The 13,403-nt window shown below is 55.8% G+C and overlaps 2 protein-coding genes and 1 long non-coding RNA gene across 11 annotated transcripts in view; 2 read left to right on the forward strand and 1 right to left on the reverse strand.

Annotated features, from left to right (window-relative positions):
- The window catches only part of si:ch211-200p22.4 (phosphatidylinositol-binding clathrin assembly protein), a 28,419-nt gene extending 20,052 nt beyond the window's left edge, over positions 1-8,367 (forward strand). For 5 of the 8 annotated variants that reach the window (XM_057028104.1, XM_057028097.1, XM_057028100.1 and 2 more), the window contains 10 exons: positions 980-1,113; positions 1,192-1,292; positions 2,509-2,619; positions 3,890-4,027; positions 4,124-4,154; positions 4,282-4,414; positions 5,913-5,936; positions 6,546-6,602; positions 6,672-6,788; positions 6,866-8,367. In XM_057028104.1, the coding sequence (XP_056884084.1) occupies positions 980-1,113; positions 1,192-1,292; positions 2,509-2,619; positions 3,890-4,027; positions 4,124-4,154; positions 4,282-4,414; positions 5,913-5,936; positions 6,546-6,602; positions 6,672-6,788; positions 6,866-6,880 (861 nt within the window). In that variant the 3' untranslated portion in view covers positions 6,881-8,367. The remainder of the gene's footprint in view (positions 1-979; positions 1,114-1,191; positions 1,293-2,508; positions 2,620-3,889; positions 4,028-4,123; positions 4,155-4,281; positions 4,415-5,912; positions 5,937-6,545; positions 6,603-6,671; positions 6,789-6,865) is intronic. The other 3 variants (XM_057028099.1, XM_057028101.1, XM_057028103.1) reach the window with 2 other exon arrangements.
- A 1,569-nt stretch (positions 8,368-9,936) lies between these two features.
- On the forward strand, positions 9,937-13,027 carry zgc:92429 (uncharacterized protein LOC445063 homolog). 2 transcript variants are annotated; one of them, XM_057028122.1, is made up of 11 exons: positions 9,937-10,425; positions 10,728-10,777; positions 10,861-10,917; positions 11,034-11,188; positions 11,409-11,512; positions 11,745-11,797; positions 11,934-12,004; positions 12,061-12,163; positions 12,237-12,356; positions 12,429-12,491; positions 12,568-13,027. In XM_057028122.1, exons 1-11 carry the CDS (start codon positions 10,362-10,364, stop codon positions 12,973-12,975), a joined length of 1,248 nt encoding a protein of 415 aa, XP_056884102.1. In that variant the 5' UTR covers positions 9,937-10,361; the 3' UTR covers positions 12,976-13,027. The 2 variants fall into 2 exon arrangements, with proteins under 2 accessions (XP_056884102.1, XP_056884101.1); XM_057028121.1 differs by having other exon boundaries at positions 12,237-12,491.
- On the reverse strand, positions 11,852-13,356 carry LOC130523128 (uncharacterized). Its single transcript, XR_008949797.1, has 2 exons — positions 13,065-13,356; positions 11,852-12,966 (listed from the first exon to the last, which is right to left on the reverse strand). It is a non-coding gene; the product is annotated as an uncharacterized LOC130523128 (long non-coding RNA).
- Positions 13,357-13,403: the final 47 nt, after the last annotated feature.

Genomic DNA, 13,403 nt, shown 5'->3' on the forward strand with positions numbered 1-13,403 from the left:
TCCACCTCTGGCGTCATCTTGTCTCACCATCGCCCCCACAGGATGAGGCTGGTAATGCAACGCTCCCCATTCAGGAGCCCTCACACATTCTTTTCTTGTTTTTCTCTTCGCGAGGACTGTTAGATTTTATTCTACTCTGTCCTTTGTGCCGTTGTTTGTTTACCAGGCTCCGTTGATTACCTCTGGGTTTCCTTGGAGATAAAGCGAATGAGACTGTAACAGAGTAAGAAGGGGGGGTGGCAGGGGTGAGCTGGGGTCGTCCCGATACACCGGCCCAGCTGTCTGCACGCTCTGGCGTCCATATGGCAGCAGCACATCACACAGAAGCCTCCTGCTCTCACCAGCGTCCAGCTGGGGCTGCAGCCCAAACAATAACAGCGGTTTCCATTTGTCGGGCACGACGCCGCGAGAATACCAATGAAGGAGGACGCAGCCCGGCCGAGGCTCCCGCCGCAGGAGGCGCCGGCTATTAATCGGCTCGGCCCGAATTCCCTCAAAGGTGGAGGAGGGCGTTTAAACGGTTGCCGGTGTGCAAATAAAGCAGATAGAGAAACGGCGTCGGAGTTCAAGCCAAATATATTCTGAATAAATCTGACGGCAGCGAGAAGGAATCGAAGATGGATGAAACCTACAAATGCAGTGGGAAGGATGCGGCCGGATGATGGGGTGTCACATGATCCCGTCATGTGACCTCGCCAGCTGTCCGAGGAATGTAAAGATTACTGACGCTGTGCAGGCGACCCCGGATGGTTCGAGCCAGATGTTCACAATCATTTAAACGGGTTTGACGAGTTTTTTCCCCCTTTTCCCGGCCGTTGACATCAAGTCTGCCGGGTTTTCCAGCCACGTGGGGGTTAATTCCGATGTGACGGAGCCTGAAATGTGGACGCATTGTGTTCGTTTCCAGCGCTAAACGAGTGTTTAACCTCCGTCTTCCTGACCCCCCCCTGAGCTATTTGTGTGTTTGTGCGCCACGCAGGACCAGCGCCTGAAGGAGATCGGCATGCAGACGCCCCCCTCCGCCTCCCCCAGCAGTCAGGCCATGAACAGCGCCAACAACAACCACATCGCTCACACCCCGGAGCTGTTCCCCTACTCGCTGTCGGCCAACAGGTACTCGCCGTCGCCTCTTACTGCCCCCGTCGTTGCCCCCCAGCCTTCATCTGTGCCGTCTCTCTCCGTCTCCCCCAGCGTTCCCAACCTGAACAGTGACCTGTTTGACCTGCAGCCGGCGTTCATCCCCACCGTGCAGAGCACCCCGTCAATCTCCACCGCCAACAGTGCCTGGGGAGGTACGCACCCGCCGTCACTCACGCACCAACACGGGCCGAGGAGAACCCCCCTCAGGGACTTGGCTTCTCCTCTAGGGGGCGCTATGGTGGTCACGGAATTGGCCAGTTGAAACGGAAGCTAAATTGAACCCGGAATGTCGCAGAATTTGACCGAAAAGCTGTTTCCGTGTGGACGAGGCGGCACCGTTAGCATGGCTAAAGCTACCCACGCCTCAGATCTGTCGCTAACCCCTGAATACAGAGCTGAACGGTTCCCAGGCAACTCTTCCGTGGTCGATTATTGCCTTGTTAGTAATAAAGGGTAAACAAAGTCCTAATACGGGAAAAATGGAATTTGGGAAAATAAAGCAGAGTTGCTCAGGTCCTAAAAGAACTCGTACTTCTAAAGCAGCGCTAGCTCCCCTCGGCCCGTCGTGCCTCCAACGCCATCGGAGCGGCTGCTAATCGCCAGTAGCGCAGAGATCTGAGAACTGCTAGCGAGGCGCATCACAGGCTCCGTGACGGCGGATTAATCCCAAACTGGAAAGATTTTGGCTTCACAGCCGGAGCCGCCGATGTGCTCAGATGTCCGACGGTCGCTTCGCCCAACATTAAAACAATCTGATTACGCCGCCGCCATCTGTGAAGCGGCCCGGTCGGGGGGGGGGGGGGGGCGAATGGGAGGGGCGGCAGCGTGATTCCGCTCCACCGGGAGGGAGCGACTCTTCCTGCTCGGGCCGGCGAGCGGCACAGTTAATCTGGCCTTATCTGGAATCACCAGCGGCTAATGAATTAGACACCGTAGCTTCCATCGGGACGGAACGCCGCGGCGGGGCCGCCGCCTCATCCGTGTCAGCGCCGCCGCCTCATCCGTGTCAGCGCCTCTCGTATCCTGTGTGAGAGGATCGATCCTTCTGCTCCTGATATAATTAGGGAAAGTTGAGCCTTGGCAACATCCCAGTAGGAATTTAAAGGTGTCGGAACGCTCCACAGGGTTCAGGGACAGCCCCCCCCCCCCCCCCCCAATCCCTGCTTCCTGGTCCTCACAAGGACTGTAAAACTGGAGAAACGCGCGTGGCAGGCTCTTCCCTGAAAGTCCGACATTCCCGACAGAAACTGAAGTTACTAAGCAACAGCTGCGGCAGCAGGGGAGGTGGCGAACGTGCGCGCTCCTGATCCGGCGTTGGCGGCGCGGCGCTTCAGGGAGGGTGTGATTAACGAGTGGTGTGTTCCTCAGGAATGGAGAGCCCGGCGCTGCAGCAGACCCCCGCAGCCATGAGCCTAGATTTCGATGCCGTCTTTGGGAATAAAGCCACGCCCACTGCCAACGGCGTCCAGCCTGCAGCCGGTAAAGCCGGAGACGTCGCTGCTGGGACTAAACTAACAAACTCCGGCCTCTCCGCTCTTAACAGCCTGACTCCTGCTGGGATCAGTCCACTTTCCTCAAACTTCCCGCCCGTCCGCTCACTTTTACGATTCCCGCTTCCTTTAAACGTCGGCGTCTGGAAAGTCGACTGATCCGGCTTCTCCTCCCTAACCTGCTCCTCCTTCGGGGGGGTTTTCTCTGCAGAGTGGTTGGAAGTCTGCTCCCCTCCGCTCGGTCTTGTTTCTCTGTCGCCGTCGGTAACCGAGTGTCTCTATTTGCACGTTGTCTGTCACCCCCCCCCCCCCCGCATGGTTTGTTGTTCACACCTTTTCCTCCCCCCTCCTCCCTCCCTCTCGTTCTCTCCCATCACACCTCAGCACACAATCACCCAGCAATCCCCCCCCCCCCCAAATGTTTCTCCATTTCCTTCCTCTCATCTTTGCGTTCGCCTACGCAGGGTTTGAGTTCAGGGGTCATCGGCGTCGCCGTGTCCCAGATAATCCGGCGTGTTGAGTTCCCTTCAGCACCAGTAGCAGATTATTCCCTCCCATTAACAGCAGACACGGATTTTCCTCCCCTCCATTTGATCTGGAACTCTTTTGGCTGTCGGATCCTCAGCGCTAACGCTGATAGCATTATTCTGCTGTGTGTGTGTGTGTGTGTGTGTGTGTGTGTGTGTGTGTGTGTGTGTGTGTGTGTGTGTGTGTGTGTGTGCTGCCTTTGTTTTTCATTTTATTTCTGCTCCCTCAGTTTCTCCCTCTCGGAGCTTTTCAGCTTAAAGAAACAAGAAGGATCGCCCACGACGCTCCGGCGTTTTGTTGCCGTAACAACAGAAACGCACCAGAAGATCCAAAAGTGCCACCGTGCACTTTATTCCTCCCAAACTTTCCTCTTTTTTTTTTTTTTTTTTACCCGTCTTCGTCTGCTAAGCTAGCAGGAAACGCGCACTCTGAAAGTCTGGCGTCAGCAGCGCTGTCAGACCGGAGTGCCGCTTCCTAACTAAATATTATTCCTCCCGTTTTTCCCAACATCAGCTGCCTTTTGTTTTCATTCTTCCCGTTCACCTCCTGGTCCAGTGAACCAGGAACCTCCACAGAACCAGTGGAGTCGAGTCAACCATGTAAAAGTCATTGGTCAACCCGGATATTCGCTCACACACACACACACACACGCTAACGATTAGCGGCAGCATGGCGGCGCCGCTCTGAGCGAGTCCAGTCACGAGACGTGTCCGTGTTCCCGTCTCCGGCAGGTTTTGACGCCCTCAGCGACCTGCTGAAGCCCACGCTGCCCACCCACCCCGCGCCCCCTCCCCCTCAGGTGGCCGTCCACCCCGGAGGGAAGCTGCTGGCCAACGACCTGGACTCGTCTCTGGCCAACCTCGTGGGCAGTGAGTGTCCTCCGAGCCGCCGGGATCGGCGCAGACACGTGCAAATGGATCAGAACCCTCCCGTCTCACCTCCTCTCTGCTTCCGTCCCTCCTCAGATCTGCAGTTCGGCGGGGCCCCGGCCAAGAAGTGAGTGCCTTCACGTGGCGTTCCTTCAGGAACCCGCCACCGTGGACGGGACGTTAGCTGCTGATGCTACTGATGCTAAAGTCTGAGGTCATTCCAGCCCCGCTAACCTGTAGCTGAATGCTCTCAGGCCGGAGATGCACTGGAGCCAGCCCGGGGAGAAGAAGCTGACGGGGGGGCAGAACTGGCAGAACAAGACCATGTCGACCACGCAGTGGAGCCCCGCCCCCATGGCCCCGCAGCCCATGCCGCTGCAGCACGTGGTGAGCGGACCACAACGCGCCGCCGGCGTTACATAAGGCCAGAAATTATTCATCAAACTGCAGCGTGGATTAGCTTGAAAGGGCTGGACGCTGCTTCCTGTTTGGCTGCTTCAGTCTTCCTGGTGGAGGTGGGACGCTGGGAGGGACCCGTTCACCAGGAAAACCTGGACACCTGCAGGAAAATGAGCCCTCGAGTTCATCGTCACACCAGGACTTCCTGGTTTAGAGGAGCAACGTTAGCATAAATTGTGCTTGTGTGTGTGTGTGTATCCGTGTGTGTGTGTGTCCCTGTGTGTGTATGTCCCTGTGTGTGTGTGTCTGTCCCTGTGTGTGTGTCCCTGTGTGTGTGTGTGTGTGTGTGTGTGTGTCCCTGTGTGTGTGCGTGTGTGTCCCTGTGTGTGTGCGTGTGTGTCCCTGTGTGTGTGTGTCCCTGTGTGTGTGTGTGTCCCTGTGTGTGTGTGTGTGTGTGTGGTGTGTGTCCCTGTGTGTGTGTGTGTGTGTGTGTCCCTGTGTGTGTGTGTGTGTGTCCCTGTGTGTGTGTGTGTCGCCAGCTGCTGATTGTCCTCCTGATCTCTGTCCAGCGTTTCCTGGCTGACGAGGACAAACTGCCACTAACCTCCTCTTCCTCTTTGTCCCCCTCAAATATCTGCATCCCTCCATCATTCTCTCTCTCTCCCCTCTCTCCTCTCTCTCCCTCTTCTCCCCTCTCTCCCCTCTCTCTCTCTCCCCTCTCTCCCCCTCTCTCTCCCCTCTCTCTCCCTCTTCTCCCCTCTCTCTCTCCCCTCTCTCTCCCCTCTCTCCCTCTTCTTCCCCTCTCTCTCCCCTCTCCTCTCTCCCCTCTCTCTCTCCCTCTTCTCTCCCCTCTCTCTCTCTCCTCCCCTCTCTCTCTCCCCCTCTCTCTCTCTCTCCCCTCTCTCTCTCTCTCTCTCCCCCCTCTCCCCCCCTCTCCCCTCTCTCCCTCTTCTCCCCTCTCTCTCCCCTCTCTCTCTCCCCTCTCTCCCCCTCTCTCCCCTCTCTCTCTCCCTCTTCTCCCCTCTCTCTCCCCTCTCTCTCTCTCTCTCTCCTCCCCTCTCTCCCCCTCTCTCCTCTCTCTCCCCTCTCTCCTCTCTCTCTCTCTCCCCTCTCTCCCCTCTCTCCCCCTCTCTCCCCTCTCTCCCTCTTCTCCCCTCTCTCTCCCCCCTCTCCTCTCTCTCTCTCCCCTCTCTCTCTCTCCCCTCTCTCCCCTCTCTCTCTCCCCTCTCTCCCTCCTCTCCCTCCTCTCTCTCCCCCCCTCTCCTCTTCCCATTCATCCTCCTCTTTTTTGCCCCGTCATCCACTCGTCTTCCTTCCCGTCTTTATCTCCTTTTTTGCTTTGTCATCTTCTCCTGTTTTCTCCACATTTATCTCCCTGTCCCACCTCCTGACCCGTGTCCTCGCCTCCTTCTCCTCCGCCCATCATGTTTTCATCCCCCTCTCCCTCCTTTCTGCTTCACCTTTTTCCTGTTGCGTCCTGATGCAGAATGGGATGTTCTATGCTAGTTATGTAAGTACTTCAGTGTTTAGTTCTTATTCAGTCTCGCTCCTTCTTCTCCTCCTTCTTCTTCTCCTCCTTCTTCTTCTCCTCCTTCTCCTCCTCCTTCTCCTTCTTCTCCTCCTCCCAACTTTTTCCTCTGAACCCTGACAAACTCGCATGTTTTGACACTTGAAACTGTTGGACCTCGTTCTCACCACGAGAGCTAATGGGGTTTCTGCTGCTAGCGCGATGCTAATCGGGGGTGGAGGAGGGGCAGAAATGAGGGGTGGGGGGGGGGTGAAGGTGTATCGGCGACGCCCCCGTCTGACACTGTTGCCGGCGTCGACGGTTTTGATCACCAGAGCTCCTAAAGCCGTTCACCTGTGGTCTTCAGTGAGACCATTAAAGGCTAGCGCTAGCGTCAGAAGCCCCCGATGAGGCTCCGCCTCCCGTTCGTGTCTCTTTGATGATGGAATCTGTCCCTGGATCAAAGAGCCAGTAATTACTCAGAGGACCCGGTGATCAGCCGTCACGTTAGCGTGACGAGGTGAAGCTAAGTGCGACGGTAGCGCCCGTTCCCGCCGCCGTGCACCCTCGGACGATCCCACGTGCGCTGAGATTTCCCTGCTCTCCCTCCAGGCTCCCGCCCCCATGGCTTTCCCCATCAACACACCACAAGTGCCTGTGTACGGAATGGTGAGTCGGGGCAGCAAGCGTAGCCACACCTGTCTGAGCGGCTCTAAATCCTCCCCCCTCCCCCCCCAGGTCCCCCCCCAGATGGGTCACATGGGCGGCGTGCCGGTGATGGCCCACCAGCCCCTGATGTACAACCAGCCCGTCCTCAGACCCACCAACCCGTTCACGCCGATGCCCGGAGCCCAGGTCAGCTGCTGGGGTCAGTGCCCCCCCCTCCAGTAAAGTACAGACTAACCCCCCCCCCCCCCTCTCTCTGTTTGCAGATGCAGTTTATGTGATCCAGTCAGGAGGGGGGGGGGCAAAAGTAACAGCAGCAGAAGAAAATGACACCAGAGGAGCTCCTGCAGAGATGGAGGAGGGTGACCAAACACAGGACCGGGGGGGGCGGGGGGGGCCGGGCCTGTCTGAAACAACTCTGTGTGTGTGTGTGTGTGTGTTTCGCTCTTTTTCTGTCTAATTTGTGGTTTCAATCTCGAGGGACGGTTCAGTCCACCAGGAGGGGGCCAAGGACGCGCCCCCCCACCCCCCCCCCGCTCTGGCATCCGCAGCCGAATTAGCTTTATTTCAAACTGGTGCTATTTTGTCCCCTCGCTAACTCGTTAGCATCGAGAGGGCGGCTCTTTCTTTCCTGCGTGCGTGCAGTTGTTTCAGACAATCCCGTGTCGTCACCCCCCCCCCCCCCCCATCCCGCTGCCCCCCCCCGCATCGGTCCAAGCGAGCGAGAGATTCCGACAGCGATCTTCTCAAGTGTCTTTGTATTTTTTTAAGCCTCGCCCGAGTGTTAGCGGGCGTCGAGCGGCAGGTGGTTGAACCCTTCACGGTTGGAAACTCGCGTCCTTCTTCATCGTGCATTATTTTCTTCTTCTGAAGCTACGGACACACAGGGGGGCTGGCGCTAACTGTGCAGAGGCTACGATGACGCTAGCTGTGCAGCTGTTAGCTGGGAGCTCTGCTATCCACCCATTCAGGCTGTTGCGTTAAATTAGCTCATGTTACGATGCTAAAGGCGTCCGTCGCTATTCCAGGTGTTTCTGACCGCTGGGGTGAAAACTCACCTGAAGCTAAATTAAACCCAACTCTGCAGTTTTGATTAGCATCATTGTTAGCTTCCTGCTTGTGTGCAGCTAACCTGTGTGTACCTGCCCCTGTTGGCTTCATCCGCCCACCAGCCCCACTGAGGTCAAAGGTTAACCCTAAAGTCAGCAGTAATAACCGCCCCCGTTAGCAGATCAAATCCCGCGCCGGGCTAGCCTCCGAGTCCAGCAGAATTCACTTTTAATTGCACTGAATCCAAGCGAGTCCCCCCCCCCCCCCCACGGCCAAACGACGCCAGTCAGCTTCGTTCCCCGGCTCTCGGGTCACCCGGGGGACTCCCACGTGACCCGGGTCAGAGGTCACGGCTGCTCAGCAAAGTGTGACTCTGGCGCTTTTGTACGTGCACATTGAAGCATTTGTTTTGCTTTGAGGGCTATTCCCGAGGGACGAAGTCTGAGCCAAAATTCCAGTGGGCGACTTTAACGTAAATATGCCACATTTGCTGTTTTGTACGAAAACGCCAAACGTTTGCACTGAAGCGACTCTGCTGCCTTGGTAGAATAGTTCAGGGAGTCCAGTGAGAGGCTAACGTGCTAACGACGAGACATTTTATAAACCCCGTCCCCGTCTGTGAGTCGTCCACGCTTCCGCCTTCCCACATTTCCTTTTCAGTCCGATTCGTCCTCTCGCTGTGTAGATACGTTAAAAAATAAAAAAGGAAAAAAAAGAATTGTAACCAGTTTCTGTTTAGATCGTCTGCTCCCCCCCGTCACTGTTGGATCGATATTGCTCTGATGCTTCTCGTCAGTCTTGTGTTAGCTTAGCGTCCCGCTATTGAAGTTTCACCTCCGCTAGCTCTAGTAGCCTCGGCTATCCCCTTTGATGTCCGTCCCTCAGCTGTTGACGGGACGTTTGTTTTTTCCTGTATCGCGCTCGCTCTTCTCGCCGTTAGCGCTCGGCGGGCCATCGTCATCCTCCCGTTATGATGTCAGCTAAAATCAAAGCGACCGCCCGCCCGGGTCTGTAAATAAGCATTAGCCAGCGCACATGCTAGCGCAGTCGGTCAGCACAAATGAGCGCGTTGACAGTCGGCTCGCTGTTGTTCAGGGGTTCAGGACAGCCGGGATCCTCCCGCTCTGGTTTCAGGTCTGATGTCATCGGCCGGAATTCCTGGCGTCGTCGCCCTGGAAACGAAACCACCGTCGAGATAAACCCCTCCCAGCTCTGCGCCCCTTCTTCTTCTCCTCTCAGACTCCGGCACCTGATTTCAAGCTAGCTTAGCGTCACTTTGAACATCGGGATCAGCGCCTGCCGGCCTGGAAGTGGATCAACCCCGATTCTGTTTCTACTCCTGTGGGGTTCTGACTGTTCGACCCGTCCGTCTGTGTCCGACCCTCAAAGCGTCCCCATGGATCAGGGAGGGGCTTCCTGTCTCTGCGTTACCATGGTTCCAGCCAGCAATCACCGTTTTCTTTAACGCTTTTGTGGGCTCTGAAAGCTGCTAGCGCCGTTGTAGCATGAGCCTGCGAGGGGACGGTGCCGGTAGCCACGCCCCCTCCGAGGCCACGCCCCTTCCGAGAAAGCACAATTGCCCCCGTTTGGCGAATTGTGGTGATGAAGACAATCAGATCTTACAGATTCCGCCCCCGCCGGGCAGAGCTGCCCTCCTCTGCTGTCATGGCGCCACCTTTTGGTCACCGGTGCGCGTGGCAGGCGCCCCCGCGGAGCGAAGTCCCGTCGTTTTTCGTCTTCTGTGCACGTTCTGTTGCGTCGTCCCGGCGACCGTCCGACTGCTGCGTCACTGTTCTGTAAATAACGAGGACGATTTCATTTGGACCGATGTTTTGTTTGTTTTTTTCTCCCCACGCAGATATTAGCGTTAAAACGTTAAACGCCAGACAAACACGGACAGTTCTGGTGGACCTTCGTCAAATCCTCCACCACGCCCCCCCCCCCCCACCTGTACATTTATTTTCTATTTATTTAAGCAGAAGTATATGGATGTAAAGGCAAGCAGCCCTCACAGAACCCGCAGGCTTTCATGTTACAGCAGTATATTTGTTTATTTTAGGGATCTGTTTTTGCTCTTCTGGTTTTGGTTTTTTTTTTTTTTTTTTTGGGGAAGAAATAAACTCATTTTCCATCCAAATCTCCACCTGCCTCTTATTTCTCTGTCTGTTTGGGAATGCCGGGCCTCTGTCCTCCCAGAGGAGTCCAGGTTGGCCTCACCCACGTCCACCTGGTAGCGACGTGTCTGGCATTTAGCAGGCCGAGCTAACAAAGCTGCAACAGTAGCGCGTTAGCATCACTGACAGCCGCAGGTAGCGCTCGTCGTCAGCCGGTCGAGGGACGGTGATTTTGCGCACCTGCAGTTCGCCGCGCCGCCACCAGGGGCGCCAGACTTGAAGATTCCAGCTGTTTTATCTCCAAAAACGCGTGTGTCCCCTAAATGTGCTGCGATGAAGCAGAACGTGAGACGTCTGCAGGTCTCGGCAGTCCTGTCCCTCCGTGTCCACCCCCACCTTCAGATAAGTCCCGACAGCTGTAAGGGGGGGGGCATGGGGCTGCTATTTTTACTCTTTCATTCAGCTCTGGCCAAAGCAGAGAGGAGGAGGACAGCTCCTCTCCTGGTCTCGGGATCTTTCAGGCCTTCCCAAGAACCTTCCAGAGGATCCCACCAGAGGGACAAAACCCTGACGCGGGGCGGCGCCGGAACCATTCGCCATGGCTCTGCTGTGCTACAACAAAGGCTGCGGTCAGAAGTTTGACGAGGACAAGAACAAAGACGGTGAGACTGGGTCCTGCAGATTGCATTTAGCCGTTAGCCTTTAGCTTCGGCTCCACGGCTTCCATGTAACTCGCTAAAGTGGCATAAATTCAACAATGTCTTAATGTTGTCTTCACTGGACACTGGACATTTCTGCTACGCATGTATTTGTATGTTAAAATGTAACCGATCAAGCTAGCTCAGCGTAGCATGGGGGCGCGTGTGTGTGAGAGCATGTCGACTTGGACAACTGTTGTCCTTTTATGGGATGTCCTGGCGGCTGGTTGCGCCCCCTGCTGACAGTTTTTCTCCTTTTGCTGCAGATTCCTGCCTCTTCCATCCCGGCGTTCCCATCTTCCACGATGCCCTCAAGGTAAACTTTAGCAACCATGCTAATAAAAACTGACGTTTCTGTTGCTTTTGCCTCTTAACTCCATCCTTTATGTGTACGTTCAGGGTTGGTCCTGCTGTCGGAAACGAACGACGGATTTCTCGGAGTTCCTCTCCATCAAGGTGAGAACCTGAATCTGGGAACATTTTCAGGATTTTCCGAGGCCACATTTGTCCACTAGGGGGCAGTCTGAGCCACGTGGGTGGTGTCGCAACTGCCGTTTCTGCTTCCCACACAGGGCTGCACCCGGGGTCGCCATAGCAACGAGAAGCCCCAGGAGCCTCTGCGGCCGGAGGTGTCGTCGGAGAAGGCAGAGGCCAAACACGCCAACGGGGAAGAGATCATTTACCAGGGACCCAAATCTGCCGAGGCCCTGCAAAGAGACAGACCCAGGTGTGTGGACTCCTATCTTTGTGAGGACTTGTGTCTACACGACACACCCCAAAACTCCTGACCTTAAAACCAACTCTGGACCCTCAAATGTAGCTTTAAAAGTTGTCAATAGCAGCCAAAATGTCCTCACTTTACTAGTAAGATGTGGACTTGGGTTATCCCCATTTGGCAAAAACAAAGTGGTTCTGAAATGTGTGTGTGTGTGTGTGTGTGTGTTCAGTCCAAATGAAGCCAAGATCAAGCTGCCCGTGAAGGTGTCGGCTTCGCTGGCTCAGGTGCTGGAAAAACTGGACCTCAGCAAAAAGGCAGAGGAAGAGAACCAGGGTGAGTCTGTCAGAGCATCTGTGGAAACACTTTTTTCCTGTGTCCTTGAACACATCACTGACTTTAATGCGGCGACACCGTTAAAACCCTGCTAAACATCTGGATCGTCTCAGAATATAAACTACTGCTATTAGTAACTTTCACACATACTTTAGAGAAAAGTTTGATTTGCTTATATTGTGTATTTTAAGTGATTAAAATCTCCCTTAATGGTGCGTTTGTGTCCCCTCAGACAGTCGGACCGTCCTGCCGGGGACCAGATGCAAGAACACCGGCTGTAAGACGGTGAGTCGACTTATGATCTCTGGCTCCGTCTAGTGGCCACAGCAGGAAACTGCATCGATGAATTAGACTTTATTGATTAGACACTGATCACATGATCGCTCCAGTCCAACAAGGTGTCTCCATGTCCCCTCTGAAGGTTTATGAAGGTCCTGACACAGACATGGAGGTCTGCAAGCATCATCCTGGAGGACCCGTCTTCCACGAGGGGTAAGGACACGCATGGACGGTGAGACGGGGGGGACACTCACTCCTCTGTCCCTTAGGTACAAGTTCTGGAGCTGCTGCTGCATCAAGACGACGGACTTCAACGCTTTCCTGGACCAGAAGGGCTGCAGCTCAGGGAGACACTGCTGGGTCACCAAGAAGGTCCAACACCTGTCCCACTGGGGGGGGGGGTCCAGCACCTGTAAACAGCTGTTGAAAGGTTGTTTCTGTGCAGGACAAGAAGAAGGTGGCGTGTCGCCACGACTGGCACCAGACAGGAAACAGCGTCGTCCTAACCATCTACGCTAAGAATGCTAACGCAGACCTGTGCTGTGTGGAGGCTAACAGGACAGTGGTGAGTGTCTCGGGTCCACGTGTGACAGGAGAGGACGGAGGGTCACAGTCTAACCTGGGGTGTCTCCTCCAGCTCTCCTGCCAGATCCAGTTTGAGGACAACAAGATCTTCAAGAGGAACTTTCACCTCTGGGGGGTATGAACGGGTCGGGATGGCAGGTTGGTCCGGTGTCCTTCTCCCGGGTTCACTGGACTGTGTTTGTGAACACCAGGTGGTGAACGTCCCCGAGAGCACCGTCAACATGGTCCCGTCCAAGGTCGAGATTGTCCTCCGCAAAGCCCATCAGGTGGCCTGGGGAAAACTGGAGGACCCCAACCACAAAGCCGAGCCGGAGCAGGAGGACCCGCTGGAGGACACGGCGGGGGCGTCCCAGTCCTACTGGGACATCGCCGACGATGACATCAGCGACTCGGACGAGGAGTGGGCCTACGACACGCCGGAGAACAGGAAGCTGAAGGAGAAGAGCAGCAAGGCCGGCGAGGGGACGCAGGACCTCCAGATGAAGGACGTGGAGGAGGAGATGAAGAAGGCGGCGGAGGAGAGGAAGAGGGAGGAGGAGGAGAGGAAGAGGAGAGGGGAGGAGGCGGAGGGATACGAAGACATGCCGGCTCTGGAATGAGAGACTCGTGTCAGCTGTTGTGTTTTAAATAAAGCTGAATTTTGAATGAGCAGTGACTTCTCAGTATGTGGGGGGGTTGTGATACACACCTGTACCGCCAGAGGGCGCCACCACACAGCGCTCGGCGGAGCGCACCTGCACTGGACAAATAGGTCCACATTGGGTCTCGTGGGACAGGGATGGAAGACAACTGTGTCCCGTCTGTGTCATCGTCTACAGGAGCTCAACCCTGACCTGGAGGCAGAGGGTGGGTCTCCTGGCCCAGCGGGTCACCTGGTCCTGTGGGTGTCCTGGCCTGGTGGGTGTCCTGGTCCTGCGGGTCTCCTGGTCCTGTGGGTCTCCAGGTCCTCCTGGAAAATGAAACCTTGGTCACCGTCATCCAGACACAGATTTTCCAATACTGTCCATTAGTGTCTTCACTGACCTTT

Source organism: Takifugu flavidus, chromosome 3 (assembly GCF_003711565.1).
Source record: "Takifugu flavidus isolate HTHZ2018 chromosome 3, ASM371156v2, whole genome shotgun sequence".
NCBI classification, from domain to species: domain Eukaryota; kingdom Metazoa; phylum Chordata; class Actinopteri; order Tetraodontiformes; family Tetraodontidae; genus Takifugu; species Takifugu flavidus.

Coding starts and splice junctions, on each gene's coding strand:
- zgc:92429 (XM_057028121.1), top strand. CDS start 10,362: ATGGCTCTGCTGTGCTACAACAAAGGCTGCGGTCAGAAGTTTGACGAG. Junction 11,513..11,744: donor GGCAGAGGAAGAGAACCAGG/GTGAGTCTGTCA, acceptor GTGTCCCCTCAG/ACAGTCGGACCGTCCTGCCG. Junction 12,005..12,060: donor GGACCCGTCTTCCACGAGGG/GTAAGGACACGC, acceptor TCTGTCCCTTAG/GTACAAGTTCTGGAGCTGCT.